The sequence below is a fragment of the Geotrypetes seraphini genome, chromosome 6 (assembly GCF_902459505.1).
Source record: "Geotrypetes seraphini chromosome 6, aGeoSer1.1, whole genome shotgun sequence".
Taxonomy (NCBI): domain Eukaryota; kingdom Metazoa; phylum Chordata; class Amphibia; order Gymnophiona; family Dermophiidae; genus Geotrypetes; species Geotrypetes seraphini.
The window spans coordinates 124,700,016-124,725,433 of record NC_047089.1 but is presented as its reverse complement, the minus strand read 5'-3'; the positions used below and the strand labels follow the sequence as shown (position 1 = coordinate 124,725,433).

General features: G+C 40.9%; 1 protein-coding gene across 1 annotated transcript in view; it reads right to left on the bottom strand.

Moving 5' to 3' along the window:
- The window catches only part of NALCN (sodium leak channel, non-selective), a 1,129,711-nt gene that overhangs the window by 850,709 nt on the left and 253,584 nt on the right, over nt 1-25,418 (bottom strand). The window contains exon 7 of the mRNA XM_033948885.1: nt 1,005-1,156. Within this exon, the coding sequence (XP_033804776.1) occupies nt 1,005-1,156 (152 nt within the window). The remainder of the gene's footprint in view (nt 1-1,004; nt 1,157-25,418) is intronic.

Below are 25,418 nucleotides of genomic sequence, written 5' to 3'. Positions count from 1 at the left end.
TAGGCGCCTCGGAGTAGACACCTACTTCAAAGTAGTAGGCACCTACTGAGTTAGGTGCCTACCAGATAATTAATTTTTTAAAGTGTTTTTAATTCTTTATAATGGTGTTTTCAATTATCAGTGTCAATTAAACCAAACTGAATAATTAAGTTAAACACATAGGACCTCTTCTACTACGCCGCACTAGCTGTTTTAGCGCCAGGAGCCGCACTGAATGACCCGCGCTGCTCCCGACGCTCATAAAAACTCTATGAGCATTGGGAGCAGCGCGGGCCATTCAGTGCAGTTCCCTGCGCTAAAACCGCTAGCGCGGTTTAGAAGAGGGGGATAGATCGGCTAGGAATGCTGATCTAGGTACCTAACTTCAGGCGCCATTTATAGAATGGGCCAAAGTGTGTGAAAAAAATTTTGTCCAATAACATACACAGTTCAGATTAGAATCTTGGAATTTTTGATTGACAATTCAATGCTCCAATCAGTAATAACAATGTCATTCAGTTATATACCACCTGCTATTTAACTGGCCAGGAATGGCTCCTGCAAAATAGTACTTAACCGGCTAAGCACTAATATTGAGCACAAGATGGCCGCTGAATATTAGCTTAACCAGCCTTATTTTTAGAGTTAAAAAAAACCTGGAAATTCAATGCCAGTTGCTGGATATGGCCCTGCATTGAATTTCTGGGTTAACTATTGACTGTGGGAGATAGCCAGGCTGTCTCCTATGGTCTGAATATCAGGCACATAGTTTCTAATTCTCTATGGTTAACACTTGCAAATGTATATTATAAAATTATTTCAATATTCAAAAGCCCAGAGTACTTGAAAAACAGTCCACTGGCTTCAAACCAAATGTTTTATGCAGAAAATACAAGTTATCTCTGGGAGACATGTTTTCCAGTATGCTAATTTCAAATAGAATTGTTTGTCAAACTATCATTAGTCTATACATTGTAAACATTTTTAAATGAACACTGAAAATATATTTTAACAGAAAGACAGACCTATCTCATTAAAGCCACTGTAGCCCAGTTCTTGCCTTGTAAGTCCCAGATCTTTAAGATCCATGCACTTAAAGCCTCGCGGACATTGATATCCTTCTCCATCTGGTGAACAGTGAGTATCTGGAATAGCTAAATTGTTCCAGGTCACATTTCTGTGAAAATAAAATATGCAGTCTACTAAGACAAATTAATAAATACTCAGCTTGAATTCACTTAGAGAGCAACTGTAAAGTAGCCCTAATACCGTATATACTCGAATATAAACCAGGATTTTTGGGCCAAGAAATTGTAACAAAAATGGGGGTCCCGGTTTATATTCGGGTCATCCCCCAGTGACCACCTGAAACCCTCTCGGACTTCCTGCAAGCCTGCCTTAGGCCGGGACAGGAGGGATCCCTCTAGTCTCCTGCCCCTGCCGACACTAATAATTGCCACCCTCCCTCGCGTACCTATTCCCTTGTGGTCCAGCGTGTATCCCGCACTGAAATCCTCCCAAAGATTGTAAATGTAGTAGGCAGTGGCACACCCGGGCCGGCACGCAGCAATGAGCTTTTCGTGCTGCCAGCCGGCCCTGCACCGTTCCTTGATAGGCTGCCAAAAGTTCTCGCAGGATTCACGGTTCTTGCGGCAGCCTATCAAGGAGCAGTGCAGGGCTGCCAGCAGCATGAAAAGCTCGCTCCTGCATGCTGGCCCGGGTGTGCCATTGGCTACTACCTTTACAAAGGAGGATTTCAGCGCGGGATACATGCTGGACCACCAGGGAATAGGTACGTGAGGAAGGGAAGGAGGGAGGGTGGTAATTACTAGTGTTGGCCAGGGCAGGAGACTGGAGAGATACCTCCTGTCCTGGCCTAACACTAGGTGGTTTAAGTTAAGGGGAAGGGTTAATCTGCTGGCTGGGTGAGAGGGCAGAGGGGAGTACGGGACAATCAAGTCATTGTGACATCACTGATGAGGTTGGCTCTTTTTAGGGGGAAGAGGGTACAGGGAAGGAAGGTGGGACAGTGTTCAGAGCCTGGCAGGGAAGGGGGGCTTGGTTCACAGCCTGGTAGGGAATGGGACTGAGTGCAGGGCAGGGAGGGAAGGGGGCTGAGTGCAGAATCTGGCACGGCAGGACACTTGAATATTAAGCAGCCCAACTTATATTCAAGTCAACCATTTTTCTTCCTTTTTGGGGGAAAATGGGGGTCACGACTTATATTCGGATCGACTTACATTCAAGTATATATGGTAGCTGCAAATTAAGGCCTCCTTTTAAAAAGCCGTGTTAGGGTTTTTTATCGTCAGCCACTGCGGTAAAAGCTCATAAGAATTCTATGAGTGTCGGTGCTTTTACCGCAGCAGCCAGCGATAAAAACCCCTAATACAGCTTGATAAAAGGAAGCCTAAAAGAAGTAGTAAGTATTAAAATATACAGTACATTTAATTTACTTTTACTTAAGTACTCTGACCTAGTACGTTGAACAGTGCACAAAAAGAACAAAAGTAGGGAATCTAAAATCATGTAAAGCCATGTAAGAAAATAGAAACATTTTAAAACTAAGGTAAAAGAGAATGAAGGAAAGCTTAAAGTATGTAAAAGGCTCTTTGGAATGTGAATTTTGTGTTGCTGGCTCAGTTATATTACCTTATACAGTATATAGATTAGTACTATCTGTTGGATAGTGTGACAAACCTAGCACCAGCACTAGTTTTGCCCTAATAGGATCCGGTGCAGAAGAGCTGACCAGGTTAATTTTGGTGACCAATTTGAGGCTGACTGCACTTGCCCATACAACCAGAGCAGTGGTGATCTGGATCAGGGGCAGGCAGACTGGCAACAGCAGGCTGTTCATAAGTCAGCAAGGGCAGCCAAAGATAAACTAGGTGAGCCTAGGAAACCCAGGCAGTGCAAACAAGAAAAGCCTGCAGTAGCGCCAAAGCCCATCCCCCTCTACAGGCTGAAGGGGATTGGCTGTGGGCTGATTAAAAGCAGGCTGAAGCAGAGGGAGGAGCAAGTGATGAGGGTGAGTCACTCCAGCAGCCCAAGGCAGTGCCAGTGCCTTGGGATCAAGCAGCAGAGGCAGAATTTTCAGATTGGCCAATGCAGGAGGTGGAAGAAAGCCTCTCCACTTCTGACTTCCAGATTCCTGAAGGTGTAGAAGGAATGGAAGTGCAAGACGCTGGCCCTATGCCAGATAGCTAGGCAGAACTCATGGACACAAACTGAGAGTCAGTGAGTAGCTGGAAAGGAGATGGTGTTTTTCCTTTCTAAGCCAGAAAAGCTTTATGTATTTTTTGCTACCTTTGAGTTAACTATTATTTTGGGTACAAGAAGTGTGCTTACCTGCAGGTGGATAGCTTGTTTTCCTAAAGGGAAGTTTGTGGCTAAAGAGCTGGGAACGGTATGAATAGGTTTTTCTTTTTTCTCTGTTTGAAAACCTTACTGTGACTGTCGTTTTCTGGTAGTATAATCACCTAATCTCCCACAGCTGCACTGCCTTCCAAGAGGAAGCTGCAGAGACAATGGGCTCTTTGCAAGGCTGTGCTGTGGCTTGCTACCTAACAGAGTATCTAACCTTGGCTGTTATAAGAGGTTATTTTAAACTTTATATGAATGCTGAAAATCTATGTTTCCTACCTCTGGGATAAATACTGCTGAGAGGAAGTTTGGATTATGTTTTGAATACCACTATAAATTCATTGCTGAATCAGAGTGCAAGAACTCAGGCAAGACAATCTGTATGTGATTTTTGCTTTTGTACTTTTATTTTTCCTTTGCAACTGAATTTGTTTTGAGTGAAATGCTACAGATATTTGCCCTGTTATACCCTTTTTGACTTCTAAGGTCAGAATAAATACGCAATTCTTTCTTGAAGAACTTGGTCTGAGTTGCGGTAACTTGAAACCAGTACTTACCTTGCTTTGCTCTCAGGCCTAGGCAGTTTCCTAGGGCCCTTCAAAAGACCTGAAGATACCTCTGGTCATAGGGGACACACCAAAACAGAAGGTTTGTCACAGGGTAGCTTCGCTCTGAGGAGTGTTTGTGACAATAGACATACGATTTCCAGCTCACATTTTCTTCACAAATCTGTTTTGTAGAGGACTGGTTTTCATATTCCCCACCAATTATACTTGATCAGATGATATTTCGATTGTGATACCTTCCATTCCTTCATTTTGTCACTACTGATCACCAGATTAGACTATTGTAATATTGCCTACCTGGGTTGCTCTCATATACATTTTTAAAAGTTACAATCTCTTCAGAATATAGCATCAGACTCTTTCTTAATCATGACTGAAAATATGATCGTGTCTTCCTTTACTTCTAATTATTCACCCAAGGTGATGTTGTAGATCACCCTTTATACCTTGTAACTAAGGCGTATCAATCAGTCTATATGGCCCTCAGAGATGCCACCCAGGGATCAATGTGATCATATCCCTTGGCTTTACACACCCTATCGTCATCGGGTCAATATCAAATGTGAAAATGATATAAACTTTTTTTCTTTTTGCTTTTTACTTTTACTTATTTTACTCGTAATGTAATGTAATGTAATGTAATTTATTTCTTATATACCGCTACATCCGTTAGGTTCTAAGCGGTTTACAGAAAATATACATTAAGATTAGAAATAAGAAAGGTACTTGAAAAATTCCCTTACTGTCCCGAAGGCTCACAATCTAACTAAAGTACCTGGAGGGTAATAGAGAAGTGAAAAGTAGAGTTAGAGGAAAAATAAAAATAAAATAAACATTTTAACAAGACAGCATTGATCTAAATACTTTGGAAGGTAGAAGAGAGGAGAGAAAGGAATAGAAGCAGAAGGGGGAGCCGTTGAACAGTAGAATTCTGGAGAAATTTAAATGATAGAAATAGAACAAAACAAAGACAAAAGGCAAAACAATAGATAAGATTAAAGATAAATCATAAGCTGGAAAGAAAAATAAAATAAAACTTTGTCTTCAATCCACGGTTTCAGCGTCAGTGATGAAGTGGAGCAAGTAAGTTTAGGAGGAGCGATTGACGTTTCCAGAAAGGGCTTCTTCAGGGAAGAGACTTGGCAGACAGTCCCAGGATGCCTATGTCTCCTCCCCTGCGATGTTCTCCCATCCATGCATTCCCTCCCAGACACACTGCCCATATGTATATATATATATGCCCAATTATATGTAGCAGTAAACTTTAGATTGGGGTCCACCGTATTGATCCATTGTATGAAATTAATCAATTCAGTCTCCGATCCAGTCCAGAGGAAAAAAATGTCGTCCAAGAACCTAAGCCACAGTTTTATATGAGCATCACGGGGTCGCGATGGGGGCTACCTTTGCCCCATCGGTGGCCACTTTATATGTGGGTCGGTTTGAAGAACTTAACATCTATCCATCTAGTTTCTATAATGCTCATATAAAACTGTGGCTTAGGTTCTTGGACGACATTTTTTTCCTCTGGACTGGATCGGAGACTGAATTGATTAATTTCATACAATGGATCAATACGGTGGACCCCAATCTAAAGTTTACTGCTACATATAATTGGTCTCAAATTGATTTTTTGGACATCACAATATACAGAGTGGGTACTGCTTTTGAGACCACCCTGTATAGAAAACCAGTGGCTAGAAACACTCTGCTACATTTTGGTAGCTTCCACCCCCACAGACTTAAAACCAGTCTCCCCATTAGCCAATTCCTAAGAGCTAGAAGAGTGTGTTCAGACCTAAATGAGTTCCAGAGGATAGCTAAAGACATTAGCCAACGTTTTCGTTCCCGGGGCTATCCAGAGAAATGCATTCATCAAGCATATGTAAGGGCTCGTTTTGCCCATCGGGACCTCCTTCTCCAAGATTCAGACAGGGGATCTTGTCCTGTCCGGGAGGAGGTCGAACTGGTCTGCGTGTTACCATATTCGGTAGTTGTTAATGTCATGGTGAGATCTATTAGGGAACATTGGCACATCCTAAAAAATCTCAGGGGTTTGGTTGACTCTCCCCTTATTACATACACGAAGGGCATTACCATTGGTCAACTATTGAAACGCCGCAGACCAGTTCATGAACCATCTGGCCTTCATGCTCCTTGTTCTCACTGCCAATGGTGTGACAAGACCATAGGGGGTCATGTTTGGAAGGATCCAGGCACCGGTAGAGTCATCCAGGCTAGAACATATACAACATGTAAATCAGCTTGGGTTATATATGTTATAGTATGCCCTTGCCCTCTGGTATACGTAGGTCGTACCAAACGTGCGATTCACTTAAGGCTCAATGAGCACAAATCTAGAATAGTGACAGGCAACTTATCAGCACCTTTAGTCCAACACTGGCAGTTGAAGCAACATCAAGTAGACCACATCAGATGGCGTGTCATTGACACTCTTAAGACAGAAGGGACACAGGGCAATGTGGAGGCCAGGCTAAACTATTTGGAACAGCAGTGGATATACCGTTTGAAATCGGTTATCCCCCAAGGGTTAAACCTAGAATTAGAGTGGTCATCCCTTCTATGATTTTTCGCTGGGAGTATAAATGTCTTCCCCAATACCAATATGATAGGAGGATAGGAGAGCGAAAAGGAATAATTTATTTACCTCCCCCTTCCCCCATATGTGGGTGTGTGTAGAGGTTGGGTTGGTCCCTCCCCCTTCCCACCCCACTTCCGGGGTTTGGGATATTTAAAGTCATTTTCAAGCACGCCGCAGCCATCTTAGTGAAACTTAGATCGGGTGGCCAGCCGTGTAAAATTAACACAAAAGGTATGACAGTATATATGTATGGTGTGAATGATACTTTCTATATGTTATGCTTAGCGTTTTGCATATCTAAACAAGGTTTCTTGTTTGCAGGGATAGTAGCCCTGAAGAAACCCCCTTTTTAGGGGTGAAACATGTTGGCATATGTATCCCTTACCAACAGCTACTAACCATCCCGGTGAAGCTAAGTATCGACCTTAAACTCATTAGCCATATTTATTGTTTTAAAATTAGCAAAGAGAGTTTAACACACACGAGTAAAATAAGTAAAAGTAAAAAGCAAAAAGAAAAAAGAAAAAAAGTTTATATCATTTTTACATTTGATATTGACCCGATGACGATAGGGTGTGTAAAGCCAAGGGATATGATCACATTGATCCCTGGGTGGCAACTCTGAGGGCCATATAGACTGATTGATACGCCTTAGTTACAAGGTATAAAGGGTGATCTACAACATCACCTTGGGTGAATAATTAATAGCACCTTGTAAAAGAATATTGTTCAAGCCTATTGTTCTTAATTCCTTTACTTCTAAAGCATCACTGGCTCTTAGCTGAACAAACATATAATTTTTTAAAAATCTTATGCTCTTAACTTTTAAGGCTCTCAAGAGAAGATTACTACCTTATACTCACCAGCCTGCTTACTCTATTCCATAAATGATCACTACCTAGTCCTCTCTGCTCCTTAGCATGCCCAAAAGAATCAACCATATGACAAGTCTGTCATATGTATGATTACCTCCCCACGGGGAGGCAGTTATATGTATGCGGTCGGTGTCAGGAGCTGAAAAGCTTGAAGAAGGAAGTTAGGCAACTGAAGGACAGGATACAGGAACTGGAAGGACTTTACATCGCAGAAGACCCAATCAGGACAGCTGAAGACTTCAAGAGAGAGAGATACATTGATGAACAAGTCAGGGAGCTTATTGAGGAGGCCTACAGGAAGAGGGTGGAAGAACACGATCATCAGAGGAAAGACAAAGATACACCCACATGGAATGGAGAACAAGAGGAAGCTGACTCCAAGGAAGAAGAAACCCACAGAGGAATCCCGCAGGAAGGGGAGGCAAGGTCTTGCCGATGTCTAGAAGAAGAAGCAGTGAGGCACACCGAGGACATAGACCTGCGACTGGAGCGAAAACTGAAGAAGGGAAAGTCTGCGATCCTAGTGGGAGACTCAATCCTAAGGCAAGTAGATAGCCACATAGCAGGAGGGAGAGAGGATGACTAGTGGCCTGCCTCCCAGGAGCAAGAGCAAAAGACATCGTCGACAAAATTGAAAAGATCTTAGAAGGAGCAGAGATTTTTTTTTAAAGTCAAATCTTTTTATTGATAAAACAAAACAGAAAACAACATAACAACAAACCAAAAAGCCAAAGAGCAAACAAAAGCAGCATCAGAGCATAGCATCCACTGGGTGATACAGATAGTAACAGTTCAAATAATAGCATACATAGTTCCGATAAAAAAATAAAAGCTTACAAGAAGATGGTGGGTAGTACATAGGTATGCATATATTCAAGTTGTACAGTCACAAAAGTGCTTCAAGGGAGACCAGATACAGTGAAAAGCCCCTTGTGAACCTCTACATTCTGCCAAAAGTAATTCATATTTATAACACATAAGCACCATATTCCACCATTGAATCGTAGGCACTGGGGATGTGTGTTTCCAATGGAGGAGCACAGTTTTTATGGCTAGACCCAGGAGAATGTCATATAGAACAGAATGTGATCGAGAGGGTGGAGGGTCCAGTATGGCAGATCGTAATATTACCTGACAGTATGATAAGGTCGTCGGAGAGGAGAGGACATGGCTTACTATATCCCCCACCTCATTCCAGAAAGCAGAAACGAGAGGACAGTCAAAGAGCATATGTTGAAAAGTACCAAGATGGGTCTCACATCGCCAGCATCTATTGGAGGATGTCGGAATTGTTTAACAGGAGTCCATAACGATTTATGAAGAACAAAAAACAATGATTGTCTGAATGATGCCGAATGCAGGGGTTGGTTGCAATGACACCACACCTGAGTCCATTGTTGCTCAGAAACAGGACACTGAAGATCTTGGGCCCACTGCCGTTGGACGGGGAGAAGATCGTCCGGGTCTGCACCCTGTATAACATCATAGATCCTAGACATCATATGAGGTTTAGTACTCTATGAATTCAGCAAGGTAGACAAGAGAAGATAACCCCGCTGCAGACGCTCTAGCTCAGGGCCATAAGCCGCATGCAGACTGTGACATAATTGAAGATATCTATACGCCTGATGGGAGGGTAGGTTATACTTCAACTGCATCTGAGTAAAAGACAGTAATTTATGGTTCTGCAGAATGTCCCGTATATACCATATACAAACATTTATCCATGAAGGCCAATGCACCATACGTGAGCCTACAGTAATGTTAGGGTTACCCCAAATTGAGGAGTGAATACTGGTAAATAGAGGATGTTGTAAGGTTCGACCCAATTCAAGGATCGCCTGTTGGGTAGCATGCAATACCTCCCATTTGTTAAAGCAAGGAACTGTTTTGGAATAGCAAGCATCAGCTAAAGTGTAGGGTAGCGCTAATGGGACTTTGACACCCCTGCTCTAGATGATGCAATTTATGAAGGAAAGCTGCTTGATTTTTCACAACCACAACAAAAATTTGGTATTGCTAAAATTCAAAGTTATAGGTGGTTGCAGTTGAAGCACGCCATTCAGGAGGGGCACATATATATTCCTTCACATATATTCCTTGTAAGTAATTTTTCTCTGTAAGTCATTTTTTTCTATTCATGCTTGTGCTGAAACAGAAAGTTTTCACTTTGCTAAGAAACTTCACTTTGCTAAGCAAGCACAAGGTCATTTTTCTCTTTGTGGTCTGTTCTAGCTGAGCGAGTCTGCTTCTCATTTAGATAAGCAACTTTTGCTAAGAATGAAACATTTGCTCAAACCTTAGACAAAAGGACAGTGTTATGAAACTTCCCATTAAAGCCCCCCTTATGCTTGCTACTTCTTTTTAGTTGCTTTTATGTATCCTGTTACCAAATATAGTCTTTCCTACAGTCATATGCTGAAAAAAACTGACCCATGTATAATGCTATAAAAATGGATGAAAAACTCATAATAAAGGGACAATTTCTTTGGGACAAACCTGAGCCTGAGCGTCCTTTCTTCCTAAAGAGACTGTCCCCAGATGCATCTGACTTACAAACAACAGAGGCAGTACTGGGACCAGAACCTTTTCAGCTGGGGGCTCGTCCGGGATTGGATTGGTGCCAAGGCTCTAGTGAGTATGAATTTCAATGCTCACTGAGGTCTCTGCCCTCTTCCAAGCCCATATTTGATTATTGAGGCTTTTAGCAAGTCTCTTGAGGCTTTTGGTGAGTCTCTCAGAGTTTTAGTAACTCCACGGAGTTTGGGGAACTCCTGCAGTACTTTTGAGTAACCACACGTTCTTTTGGGAAGAACAAAATTATTAATAGACACGCCTGCCATGCTCTGTCGTCTGTGGGGAAAAAAAGCTTTGTGCATGCGTTTTTCTGCTTTCTATTGCTTAGAAGTTTGTATTGTATTGTATATTATTGTGTCTTGCTTATAAGGTAAGGTAAGCGAGACTTGTGTCTTACCACGTTGTATTTTGTTCTGGGTCAAAAAGGCACTAAGGATCCTCCCCCTCCTAAGACAGATGAGACTTGTAAAGCTTATGTTGCCCGTGTGTGTGACACTCTCCCTCCAGCTCACATCTCTCTGTGTCACCAGTCTTCCCTGTATACTTTGCACTGGCTTTACGCTTAACACTGAGGCAGGAAATACTGTAATGTGGAATGCATTGCTGGCAGAGCGCGATAGCGATTTTCAGTCTAAGATCTTCCCTTCCTCCTGCCGTAGCTTGTAAACAGGTCTGTCTCTTGGCTCCATCTCGAATGTGAAATAGTCTGACCCTGACTCATATTTTGAGTCCCTCCTTCAGCTGCTACCCTCTGCTTTGAAGGAACCTTCTGTCACTTCTTGTGCTGTGTTTCTGTGTCTTTTGACTGCCCACCTTATGATCTCTGTTGCTCAGTTTTCAGAAATGATTTGTTCTGTGCTGGCTCATGAAAAAAAAAAAAAATTCAGTTTTACAGGCTCTCTTTCTTGTGCGGAGCAAGGCTAATGCTTTTCTCACTGATCTGTCTGCCATAAAGATTTGCAAGTTGTAAATTCTCTCTGTGCTCCTCTGGTCGCGGTAATCACCGACCTCAAGGAATGTGAATTTGGTTTACTCTTTCTGACTTAAAGCAACATTCCTCTGGTTTGCAGTGTGAATTAGACAGAGCACAAGTACTTTTGACTGCCATACCAGCTCCTGTTAGAATTTACTTACACTATCGGGGTCCGCACATGAATGTTGAACCTTCTATGGGAATTAATGGGATTCTGACTAAATCCTACTGTACTACACCCCTGTCTGTAGCCTATCCAGATACAGGCTCTACTTTATTCTAGCACTCTTTTCTTATTATTCCCCACTGCCCTGTCAGTCTGGGCTTCTGCTGACACTGATGTAGGATCTATTTCATGCACCCCCTATCGTGCTTCTCTGAAATCACTCACTCCCATTTTCATCAAGCAGTACCCGCTCTCCCAGGAAAAGGAGAGGGCCATGATTCCACTGATTGCTTCCTTTCTTTCCTCTGGTATTATTAAAACCACCATCTCCTCCTACAATACGCCCATCAATCCTGTTGTTAAAGCTGATGGCACCCCCCATTTCGTCCAAGACCTTAGGGCTGTCAATGCTTTGGTGATTCTCATTGCACCCATTGTCCCTGACGTTCCTTCCCTCCTCTCCTCCATTCCACCTGCAGCCACTATTTTCTCTGTCATTGACCTGAAGAATGCTTTCTTTTCTGTCCCTGTTGATGAGGCTCCTCAGCCCCTTTTTGCCTTCACCTTCCAGCAACAGCAGTATACTTGGTGTAGAGTGCCCCAGGGCTATGTGGTGTTCTTCATTGTCCTTCGGACTACTCTGCAGCCATGGACCGCCCCTCATAGTTCTGTCCTCATCCAGTATGTGGATGACCTCCTTCTATGTTTTATAACTCAGGAGACCTGTCAGGCTGATAGTTTGGACTTTTTACAATGGTTGTCTGCGTGTGGTCACAAGGTGTCACGAAAGAAACTGCAATGATGTAAATCTGAGGTGGAATACCTGGGTTTTGTCCTGTCTCATGGTCAGAGGAAAATTAGCACTTCTCGCATTGCTGCTGTTCTGGGTCTGCCCCGCCCAGCTACCAAGAAAGACATGCTTACTTTTCTTGATATGATTGGTTACTGCCACCAATGGATCCCTGATTGTTCTTTCTATGACCAGATTCTGAGACAGACCCTGGGTCCTGAAATGACTGATCTTATCAGATGGACTAAAGAAATGTTGGATGCCATCTTGAACTTGGGACGTTAGATCATCTATTATATTATTGTCCCTTGATACTTCAATTTTGGAGATCCATTTGGGATCAGGTGAACAAAGTACTGGAAAATCCAGTGGCACTAACATAAGACACTGTACTATTTGGCACTTTAATGAGAGCTAACAGTCAAATATCGTCTCACAATTACAAACTTCTCTTTATTATGACAGGGGTTACCATGTAGCTTATTTTAAGAAATTGGAAAAACTGGGATCGATTAAACTATACGTTTTGGTGGGAGTCTCTGTGTCACATCTTTAAAATGAAGCGTATTATGGCTATACAACAGGGACATTATAAGAAGTTTCTGGATATTTGGGAGCCATTGACAAAATTTTACAAAGAGTGATTGCTGATTTTGCCCCTTGATAATGCACGTCCAGGGTGGGGGGTTGGAAAATATTTTTTTTAATTTGTAATTTGAGTGCAATTTTTTAATAGGAAGATAGGGGATATATGTAAGTCTGCTTTGTTCAGCTCATGAGTCAATTCTAATCCCCTAAGCAATATTATAAACTTGGCAATTTCTGAACTCACACACCTCTGGAAACGTTCTACTGCCTTCACTCTCTAGACATCTCACCAGAACCTCTGAAGAAAAATGTGAGACCAAATCAAATGTCCATACAGAAACTGACAACTCAACAGCAAATCCTTCTTCATCATTCTGATGAGGAACTCCCTTAGTACAACACATCTCATTACAATCCAAATGAATTGAGCACATCACCCACTCATTTGCTTTAATGAACATAACAACTAGTGCCAGAGCATCCCATGAATGCCCAGTGAAAATAAAATCTAGTTGAGACAATAGCCAAAGGAACCTCAGGCAGGACTTCTCAGCATGCTCCTCTGCCTAAATAAATATTCAAATGGCCATTGATCCACATACTATGCAATTCAGAAAAATGTAAGAGATTAAATAAAAGAATCTCAAAAGTGCAAACTCTAACAAAACAGCACTAGTGTGTAAAAAACCCTTAGAGTTAGCAGAATGCCACCTCCCTATATGTGAATAACCTCAACCAGCAATCCTGTGCTTTAGCAAATGGAATGTTCCTGATATGAAACAAATGTGCCTTAAACAACTGTGCATCATAACTTGCTGCAGGCAAATATCTCTTGAAGACTGCAGCAAATTAATATCACATCAATGGAAAGGTTTTCACATGAATGAATAAAACATCCCCGGTAACTCTGTATTCCTCAGACAAACTAGCTATCCATACTGGACCAATAAGAAGGCATGGTAGTCTATGCAATATGACCCACATTCCCCTACTAAATTGATCAGTCTTGGACCTGTGAATATGCAGCATCACTTTCTTCTCCAATAAATAAATATAATCAACTAATCAACCCATCTCCTCCAAGGCCTCTTTTAAAAAAACGACCAGCCTGCTAATATGAAATGCTCCAGAAAAGGCAAAAGAGAAGGCCACTCAAAATAGAGCAACTTTGTAACTGGAGATATAAATACCAGGAAGAATAGAGAATAAATCCAACAATTTAATCATGTAAAATAGGGCCATCTCAAAGGCAGAACCACTGTTAGTCAAAAAGAGCATAACAGTTCCTGCATCAGCACTGGCACCAAAAAGATGCTTGTGGGATTTGGAAAGATATGCAACTTGGAATACATGGCTACGTTTGCCAAAGCTGCAATGACAGATGGCTTTGAACAACAACTTCTCACTACAAGGAACAAAAAATTCACCACCTGCTCAAGGGGATGGAATCAACAAGCACAGGATTAGATAAGTACACAATCTGAAACAAACATTTGCATCCACTATCATTGGTTCTCCAAGTATTATGGGATAACAAGAAGACCAATAGGCACTGAACTGAACTGGGGTGATGTCCCAAAAATCAATTAGCATCTACCTGGAGAATTTGCTTTAGGAAGAAGCAACCAAAAATGGTACCACTGGAAAAGAGACAAAGTATCTCCAACATTATTGTCAATGCCAGGAATAACCAGTCAACATAATATTTATATGTAAACAGTCAGTCATTGACTAATCAGGAGCACTTCATCCATTTGATCAGATCTAATCACTATCCTTCTCTGTTGCAATTAACTACTATCCAAAATGTAAAAGCCAAAGAAAGGAAAAATTCCAAAAAGTCAAATTCCTTCTTCAACTTCTCTCATGCCACAAAGCAAAAATTCTTCCAAACTATTTCCAAGGTGTTTTGAACTCAATTTTCTTTCACCATTATATTTAACTTATCCAAAATTTGTATAAGTAGTGTCAAAGACTTCAGAAACACCCCACCTCCGTTCCATTACAGGTACAATTTTCCGGGGAGGACCATGTGTTAAATCCTCACTGGTCTAGGCCCAATTTTCTCAATTTTTTTATTTTTAGATTTTAGTTAACTTTTTATCATTTAGTATTTTGTACTTATCTCATTTCAGTGACTAAGCGGTTAGACCCGACATGTTTCGCTTTTGCTTTGTCAGGGATCCACACTAAAAAAAAAAAATCATACCACAGTAATTAAAAACTCTTAAATATATTCCCATTACTATATTACAAACCACAAACTCCTAACTCCAATATAATGTTCCTTACCATAGCCGCTATCATCCAACCCACACTATTGCTTCTTTATAAGATGGCATCGTTGTCTTAGGGCTCATTATTTATAGTTAACCAGCTGAGAACCCAACCCCCACATGGGTAAGTCTATCACTAGAGAGGCCTGCCTCCTGCCCCAAGGACGCGAGCTACTTCAGTGAACTACGGTTAATGTCATCCTACAGCTGAGATTTCACCAGCCCCACTGGAGGAATCAGAAAACTGAAGCCCACTCTATTTCAGCGTTCAATCCAATCGGCTCCACTGTGTTCAGCCTATGGATCCAGCGCTGTTCCTTAACATTTAAAGCTTCCTCCATATTTCTTCCCACCCTCCCTTCTTGTAAACTATCGATCACCCGCCACTTCAATTCAGGTACTGTATGTTTTAACCGCATCATATGCTGTACCATCGGAGCTTGTACAATCTCGTCATTAATACGAGATTTATGCTCATTGAGTCGAATTTTTATAGGACGACTCGTCCTGCCTATGTATATCAGGTCACAGGGGCATACAATCGCGTAAATAACCCATTTACTATTACAATCGGTGTTGTTTCTTGATATAATAGTTGTATGTTTCCCTGGAATTTCCCACCATCCCTCCTCTATTGTCTTCTCGCACCACTGACAATCCCCACACCTTACATGCTGACCCTGTTCAATTTTATTGGCATGATGAAATTTTTTGAAATTCAACTTTTGACCAATCGTCCTACCTTTATTAAAAGCAATCATAGGAAACTCCCGGAGTACAATATGCAATTCTAATATGTGTCAATGGTTTCTCATTAATTGTAAAAGATTTTTAGTAGCCTCCGAAAATGGGAGCACACATATCAATCTATCTTCTTCAGCCTCATTAACTTCTTTTTCTCTAATTAATAGATCTCTTTGAGCATACCGGGCTCTCAAATGCACTTGTTTGGTAGCTCGTTTTGGGTACCCTCTCGCTGAAAATCTGTCCTCTAATATCTGGGCTTGATGTTTAAATTCTGCCAATTCAGAACAGTTTCTCCTAATCCTCAAGTATTGGCTAATGGGTAATCTGAACTTTAATTTAAAGGGGTGGTGGCTAGAAAAGTGCAAAAAGGTATTGCGGGACATGGGTTTCCTATACACTGTGGTGGAAAAACCGTCCAGAGTTTTTATCACTATCAAGTCTAAAAATTCAATCTGCTGTTGGTGATATGAAAGAGTTAATTTAATCTGGACATCCACTGAGTTTAAATATTCCATGAATTCTTTTAGCTCTTCCTAAGACCCTTTCCATAAAAATAAAATATCATCTAAAAACCTAGTCCACAGAGGTATTTTATCAAATTGAGGAGCAGTGTAGACAAATGAATCTTCAAATTTTGCCATGTATAGTGCAGCTACGGAGGGAGCTAATGTAGCTCCCATGGCAACACCCTGAATTTGATTAAAAAATTATCCATGATATTCAAAATAACTGTCATTAATAACCCACCGGGCTAGTTGTAAAAGGAATTCAGTGAAAATCCGATGGGGGGTGCTACGATTACGGAGCACTCCCTCAACAATGTCCAAAGCCTGAGATTGTGGGATTTGAGTGTAAAGAGATGTCACATCTAGAGTGGCCATCCAAAGTTCATCCAAATTATGCTGTACTCCTTTTAGTTTTCTCAAGAAATGGGCCGTGTCCTTCAAATATGATTTAACTTTATTTACTTCTGTGCACAAAAAATAATCCACAAATTGGGATAAAGGATCCAATACAGAGTGTCGCGTGTTCACTATGGGGTGTCCAGGCGGAGGGGGTGTCCAAAGCTTTATGTATTTTGGGTATAAAATAAATCACCAGTCTCTTGGGGAACTTCTGTATCAAAAAAATGATACTCTTGTCTTGTAATCATTTTATCTTGATAATGTTTTAATACCCAATCATTTATATGCTTCGATAAATCACCAGTGGGATTCTGATCCAGCCATTTATATGCTGAAGTGTCTTGCAACTGACGTCTAGCTTCAGTTTCATAATCAGTTTTATTCAAAAGGACCATTGCTCCCCCCTTATCTGCCATGAGGATAATTATTCTGTCATTTGATATCAACTCTTGAAGGCCCTGGAACTGTTGTCTAGATAGGTTTTTAGGAACTTTATGAAAATGGCAATCTCATTCCACTTGTACCATCCCTTTTAATACCAGGTCCCGAAATGTGATAATCACAGGGTACATTACCCCTTGGGGGACCCATTTGGATTGCACTCTACAAATGGGTAAGGTGTCCATGGTGGAAGCTTTAAATGTTAAGGAACAGTGTTGGATCCATAGGCTAAACACAGTGGAGCCGATTGGATTGAACGTTGCAATAGAATAGGCTTCAGTTTTCTGATTCCTCCAATTGGGCTGGTGAAATCTCAGCTGTAGGATGATGTTAACACATAGTTCACTGAAGTAGCTCGCATCCTTGGGGCAGGAGGCGGGCCTCTCTAGTGATAGGCTTACCCATGTGGGGGTTGGGTTCTCATCTGGTTAACTATAAATAATGAGCCCTAAGACGATGACGCCATCTTACAAAGAAGCAATAGTGTGGGTTGGATGATAGCGGCTATGGTAAGGAACATTATATTAGAGTTAGGAATTTGTGGTTTGTACTATAGTAATGGGAATATATTTAAGAGTTTTTAATTACTGTGGTATGATTTTTTATAGTGTGGATCCCTGACGAAGCGAAAGTAAAACATGTCGGGTCTAACTGCTTAGTCACTGAAATAAGTACAAAATACTAAATGATAAAGAGTTAACTAAAATTAAAAAATTGAGAAAATTGGGCCTAGACCAGTGAGGATTTAACACATGGTCCTTCTTGGAAAATTGTACCTGTAATGAGACGGAGGAGGGGTGTTTCTGAGGTCTTTGACACTACTTATACATATATTGGTGAAAGAAAACTGGGTTCAAAACACCTTGGAAACAGTTTGGAAGTGTTTGATTGAAGTTCTAAGGTATTAAGACCAGCCATTGTTCGATTTCTGAACAAAGCAAAAATTAGCACAAAGCCCACAGGACCAGAGACATCAAAAAATATTTGCAAGTAAAGCTGTATGCTACAGTGCCACACAATTATAGAAATATTGCTGTGAAAAAAAGACTTTCTACAAAGTCAAATTCACTATAACTCACTGAAGAATCAAAATAAAATTATATCCATGCAAAATCCCTTTAGTCATAACAAGTAGTCTCCTTGTAAATTCAAAGGATCACCAGATCAATAACCATAACTTTGTTCAAGATGCACAGGAGTGATGCTAAAATGCAGCCCCAGTAGTGGGATAGTGAAGCTGATGCCGAATGGACTTCTATGGTCTTTGTCACGTACTGTATATGGCAAGACAGGATGAGCTCGAGTTAGCTTTGACAAAGACTCTGGCACTAGGGCAATTTGGCCGAGGCTGGACAGACTTCTAAGGTCTGTGTCCTGTATATGTGCTAAACAAATACTTCTGTTCTGTGTTCACAGAAGAAAATCCTGGAGAAGGACCGAGATTGTCTGGCAAAGTTACACGAGAAAATGGAGTAGATTCTGCGCCGTTCACGGAGGAGGGTGTTTATGAGCAACTTGAAAAACTGAAGGTTCGGTGCTGGGGCCAATCCTGTTCAATATGTATGTAAGTGACATTGCTGAAGGGTTAGAAGGAAAAGTGTGCCTTTTTGCAGATGATACCAAGATTTGTAACAGAGTAGACACCGAAGAGGGAGTGGAAAATATGAAAAAGGATCTGCAAAAGTTAGAGGAATGGTCTAATGCCTGGCAACTAAAATTCAATGCAAAGAAATGCAGAGTAATGCATTTGGGGATTAATAATAGGAAGGAACCGTATATGCTGGGAGGAGAGAAGCTGATATGCACGGACGGGGATTGGGACCTTGGGGTGATAGTGTCCGAAGATCTAAAGGCGAAAAAACAGTGTGACAAGGCAGTGGCTACTGCCAGAAGGATTCTGGGCTGTTTAAAGAGAGGCGTAGTCAGTAGAAGGAAGAAGGTGTTGATGCCCCTGTACAGGTCATTGGTGAGGCCCCACTTGGAGTATTGTGTTCAGTTTTGGAGACCGTATCTGGCGAAAGACGTAAGAAGACTTGAGGCGGTCCAGAGGAGGGCGACGAAAATGATAGGAGGCTTGCGCCAGAAGACGTATGAGGAGAGACTGGAAGCCCTGAATATGTATACCCTAGAGGAAAGGAGAGACAGGGGAGATATGATTCAGACGTTCAAATACTTAAAGGGTATTAACGTAGAACAAAATCTTTTCCAGAGAAAGGAAAATGGTAAAACCAGAGGACATAATTTGAGGTTGAGGGGTGGTAGATTCAGGGGCAATGTTAGGAAATTCTACTTTACGGAGAGGGTGGTGGATGCCTGGAATGCGCTCCCGAGAGAGGTGGTGGAGAGTAAAACTGTGACTGAGTTCAAAGAAGCGTGGGATGAACACAGAAGATTTAGAATCAGAAAATAATATTAAAGATTGAACTAGGCCAGTTACTGGGCAGACTTGTACGGTCTGTGTCTGTGCATGGCCGTTTGGAGAAGGATGGGCAGGGGAGGGCTTCAATGGCTGGGAGGGTGTAGATGGGCTGGAGTAAGTCTTAACAGAGATTTCGGCAGTTGGAACCCAAGCACAGTACCGAGTAAAGCTTTGGATTCTCGCCCAGAAATAGCTAAGAAGAAAAAAAAAAAAAATTTAAATTGAATCAGGTTAGGCAGACTGGATGGACCATTCGGGTCTTTATCTGCCGTCATCTACTATGTTACTATGTTACTATGTATATGGTAAGATGGATCAGGAGCAAGTACACTTCTCTCTCGGTATTTGCAGGGGTTGGGTGTAGAGCTGGACCGCGACGTGTGAAAAATCGTGAATAAGTTTGCGGCCGGTTCTGACCCACCCCCACCTCATTCCAGACCTTCCCGCCTCCCTCCTGGCATCCTAGACCTTATCTGGTGGTCTAGAGGGCTTTCGGGGCAGGAACAATCTTCTTACACTCCTGTCCCGTGCAGATCACTCATAGCAAATGGCTGCCGTGAGTTCCCGTAGTCTCGACGGGAACTCACCGCAGCCATTTTCTATGAGTGATCTGCATGGGGCAGGAGCGTAGGAAGATCGCTCCTGCCCCAAAAGCCTGCTAGACCACCAGATAAGGTCTAGGATGCCGGGAAGGAGGTGGGAGAGGCGGGGAAGATCTGGAATTAGCCTTTTTTTAAAAAAATAAAAAATCACGAATAACCGAACCCGCGGATATTGAAATCGCGGATTCGGAGGGAGAAGTGTATGCCTATTTTAGATTCAAACAATTTTTATTGCTGATGCAACAATACAACCAAGAAACAATGGAGAAATATATAGTAAAACAAGAACGGTGACACAAACTGCAAAGAACTATAAGAATACCATCAAATTTTCAACCACTCCTCCATCATAGTAATTCCCACCCCCCTTCAACAAAAAGAAAGTCCCCTCCAATACCCTCTCTCCCATAACAACATACCAGCAGGTTACAGCTAATGAGAAGTAGCCAAGGCCCTGATTCCTTAAAAACCCCAGCCCTGGAAGAAGTGAAACAAAGGGTCACAGATGTCCCGAAACCCAAACAAATCCTTTTTTTTCCATATCTTTATTCATTTTAAAAACCAACATCAAGTGCAACAGATTATCAAACAATGTACAAAATAAACAGCACTTAATTCCATCAAATGATATAATAAATACATATTCCTTCCCCCCACCCACCCTTTCATATAGTATAAAGACAATCAAGTGTAATACAAATGATCAAGACAAACAAAATTGCAATCAAATAATAAATTAAAGGCATATCCCCCCTCCCACCCACCCATCCTGGATGTGTATAAACTAATCTTTACAAAATTTTGTCAATGGGTCCCAAACCTCCTTGAATTTCTTATAATGTCCCAACTGTATTGCACTCAAATTTATAAGTTTGGCACAAGGATTCCCACCAAAAACTATAGTTTAACCTGCCCCAATTTTTCCAATTTTTCAAAATAAGCTGCATGGCAACTCTTCTCATGATGAGAAGTAGTCTATTATGTGAAGTTATGGGACTCTTGGCCCTCAATAACGTACCAAACAGCACCATGTCATACGTCAATGCCACAGGAACTTCCAGTATTCTATTTATTTGATCCCAAATGGATCGTCAAAATTTAAGTATCAAGGGACAAAGAAGAGCAGATGATCCAGTGTCCCTATATCAAGATGACAGCATCTATTTGACTTAGAACTGTCTAATTTTTGTAATCTAATAGGGGTCCAAAAACTATGCAACAAAAAAAAAACATGTTTGTCTCATAGATGCTGCCACTGTACATCTCATCCTCCAAGTTCACATTTGTGGCCATTGAGATGCAGAAATCTGCTGCTTTGTCTCAATGCTCCAAATGTCTCTAAGACTAGTTTTTGGTTTTTTGTTCAAAAATTCAGATATTAATTTGTACCACTTGGCTGCCTGATGCCCCAGCAAATCTAACCGGAAACACAGACCCGGCAAGCTATACTGAGTTTTTAATTTAAGCCAATCAGGGAACCCCTTTTGAATGGCCTGCTTCAACTGCAACCACTTATATACTTGAAACTTTGCAATACCAAATGTTTATTACAGTCATGAAAAGTCAAGCAGCTTTCCATCTGATAACACATCATCCTGTGTGCGTATACCCACCTAAAGCCAGTGCTTCCAGAGGATCTCAGACTCACCAATTTGAATATTGGAGTTCAACCACAAGGACTAACACGTGGATAAATGAATCAGAATAAGTGTTAAGTTATTAATAAATTTCAATGTCTGCCATGTAGTGAATAAAATTCTATTGTCTTTATAAATCCTAGGTAACTTGATACTAAAAATATGACATAATCTCAATGGAGACAAGAGTTGCCATTCTAAGTAAAGCCAATCGGGGAGATGTTCCATGAGCTCAGGAAGGATCCAATACATACCCTGACGCCTGATGGTACCTATAAAAGTTTGGGAAATTTACCCCACCCGCCGCAATTGGTTTTTATAAAGATACTAAAGCAATTTGAGCAGTTTTACCCTGCCAAATAAATTTGGTAAGAATCCTATTCAATTTCTTATAAAAGGACCCCTGAAAATAAACTGGCAACATATACATTTGGTAGCAAACCACAGGCAAAATCATCATCTTAACTGTTTAGACTCTCCCCCACCAAGACAGATGTAGTGGGTTCCATTGCTCACACATTTCTGAGACCTTTAGCAATAAGGATTTTTCATTTACTCTTATCATATCTTCCAGCATTTTTTGAATCTAAATACCTAAATATTTTACACCCTCTTTTTTCCAAAGAAAAGGGAATTAGTCAAATAATCCATTGTACAGTATACATTTAGCGGAAGAACCTCCGATTTACTCCAATTTATTTTATATCCAGAAAATTTTCCAAATCTGTCAATCAAATCTAGTAAATACGGAATGGTAGACTCAGGATTCCTCAAATGATGCAAAATGTCATCTGCATAAGCAGAGACCTTATATTCCTGACCTGCATAAGGAATACACTATATCTCCTTTGTCTGTTGAATAGCCAATAGCAAGGGTTCCAGTACAATATCTAAAAGCAAAGGGGATAATGGACACCCTTGTCTAACTCCCCTCTCCAGACAAAAACGTTCCGAAAAAGTATTATTAATATATAATCTGGTAGAAGGAGAACTATACAAGGTTTGAATCATTTGTATAAATCCAGAACCATTACCAAACCAATCCATTACTTGATACATAAAGGTCCATTCCACACAATCAAAGGCCTTCTCTGCATCTAAAGATCCAGAGAAGGCCGGATCTTCCATGGCTTTTGTTAAATTTAACATATGAAAAGCCAGTCTGGTATTGTTTGAAGAATGTCTTTGAGCAACGAACCCCGTTTGGTGCATAGTGCTGATCATATAAGGGAGAACCTTGGCCAAGCGTAAAGCCAATAACTTAGCCAGAAGTTTTCCATCTACATTAATCAAAGAAATAGGCCTGTAATTTGAAACCAACATGGGATCTTTATTTGGCTTTGATAAAACAATAGTTAAAGATTCTGCCATAGTACCTGTAATGCAACCTTTGGTTAGTTGAGCCTGGTATAAATTTAAAAGATGAAGTGATAATGTAATTTGGAATGATTTGTAAAACTCTACAGTGAAACCATCACCACCTGGAGCAGATCCAACTCTAAGGGACTTCAACGCTGCTTGAAGTTCTTTCGGTGATATAGGTGCCTCAAGATTTCCTTTTATATGCTTGGAAATTATTGGTACCTTGATTAACTTAGTTCAAAAATTGTTTTAAAATATTTCCAATCTGAGAATGGGTTTTACCCTTCTCATCTTTAATATCCACAATCTTTACTTTCTTTTTTTTTTCTTTCTTTCTTTGAGGTAATTAGCCAATAATCTTCTTGCTTTATTCGAGTTTCCATAATACAGAGCCTGTTGAGAAAACAATTCTTTCCTAGCCAGTTGAGAGGAAATCTCATTGTATTTATATTTAGCTTTTAAGAGGGCCTGTAAAGTAATTTGTTCCATTTCGAGGCCAATTGTGACTCCAAATCCTTAATATTTTGTTCCAAATTAGAAAATTCCAATTTAATTGTTTCCTAATGTGTGCCAAATACAAAATGATTTGCCCTCTCATAGTAGCTTTGAAAGCATCCCAGAAAAAGATTTCTTCTGAGGCATTGAGTTGAAAATATTCATTCATTTTTAATTGAAATTCCTCAAGAAAGTTTGAATCTGCAAGCAATGTGTTATTAAATCTCCAAACAGGTCTACTATAATCTTGTTCATCAAATTTAAATTCAATCCAAACTCCAGCATGATCAGATAGGATAATTGGGTCTATGCTGGCTTTTGTAACCTGCTGGGTTAATTGATCTGAAACAAAAATGTAATCTTTTCTTGAAAACGATTTATGTACATGGGAGCAGAAAGAAAATTCCTGAGCATTAAAATGAAGAATCTGCCATATATCTTTCAAGCCACAGGACTGTACTAAATTATAAGAACATAAGAAATGCCTTCACTGAATCAGACCCTTGGTCCATCAAGTCCGGTGATCCGCACACGCGGAGGCTTAACTAGGTGCTTCCTGATGAAGACCTAGGTGTTCCCAGATGAGACCTTGTTTACCTGTATCCCTCAATGTGGTTTGCAAGGAGGTGTGCATCCAACTTGCCCTTGAATCCCATAATGGAGGTCTCCATCACAACCTCCTCCGGGAGAGCGTTCCAAGTGTCCACCACTCACTGTGTGAAACAGAACTTCCTGACATTTGTCTTGGGCCTGTCGCCTCTCAATTTCAGTCCATGACCTCTCATCCGAGTCACATTTGACAACGTGAATAACGATGCTTCATGCTGGATTTTGTCAAATCCTTTTAGTATTTTAAATGTCTCTATCATTTCCCCAAGCAGTCTTCTCTTCTCAAGGGTGAACAAGCTCAGTTTTCTGAAGCGTTCTTTGTAGCTCAAATTTCCCATACCTTTTACTAGCTTTGTGGCTCACCTCTGCACCCTCTCCAGCAGGGTTATATCCTTCTTTAGGTAGGGAGACCAGTGTTGGATGCAATACTCCAGGTGTGGCCTGACCATTGCTCTGTAAAGCGGCATTTCTTCATCTCATAAGTCTATTCGATCTCATACATTTGTTCACATGGATCTTTTTTGCCCACCAATTTATATTGATTTACGTATTATATATATCTACTTAGTTTTCTTATTCATTTTCATTAGGACCTCTGAGGAAGGAGTGTTTTCTGAAACACGGACCGTGTCAGGTCTCTTGGTTTGTTATAAGGTGGTATTTTCAACTGCTTAAAATATTTGGTATAATAAACATTACCTGCATCTGGAACATAGGAGTCTGCAGTTTGTTTTTTGTTTTTGCTTTGGCTGGTGATACTGCAGTTTTCGTTGGATTCCTTTGTGTTGTGATGATTTCAGTGTACCTTTCAGAACTTTGACACTTTAAAAAAAAGTCCATTTAGGAACATTGTCACTCCACAGAGTTTTTTTAGTACCAGTTTAGACATCAGAATCCTTACTGTTAATATAATAAATACTGCCATTCATACCAAAACCAAATATTCCACTGTACACAGTAGTAGATGAGTAATTAGTTCTTGTATTCTCTGCTAGCTCTGAGATTGTGGAGACGTTTGAACTTCAACATACCCATACCAAGCAAATCCTGTCTTATGAGTTATCTCAGTCACATGCTGATCTTCAATTTTTAATAGCAAGATGTAGGTTTCCAGAGCACCGACAGAATCTCCAGTAACACTTAAAAAGTATGTCTTTAATGAACTTAAATTCTACATCTTCAGGAAACGGATCATCATCATTTATCTTGTTCTTAGCATCTCTGTATTCATACCCGTGAGAGGGGATCCCAATGAGAAAGCCCCGCAGCATAGAAGCCTCCTGTTTAGAGAACGCTCCTGTAGTAGACTGGTTTTGGCAATAGCCCTGCACTTTGTAGTAGTTGACCTACAGTCCCTGGATACAGCCCCAGAAGAGGATGCGACTGAAGTAGAAGTCCACTCCAGCAACACCAGCGAGGCACGCAGGGTCACCTTCTGTTCAG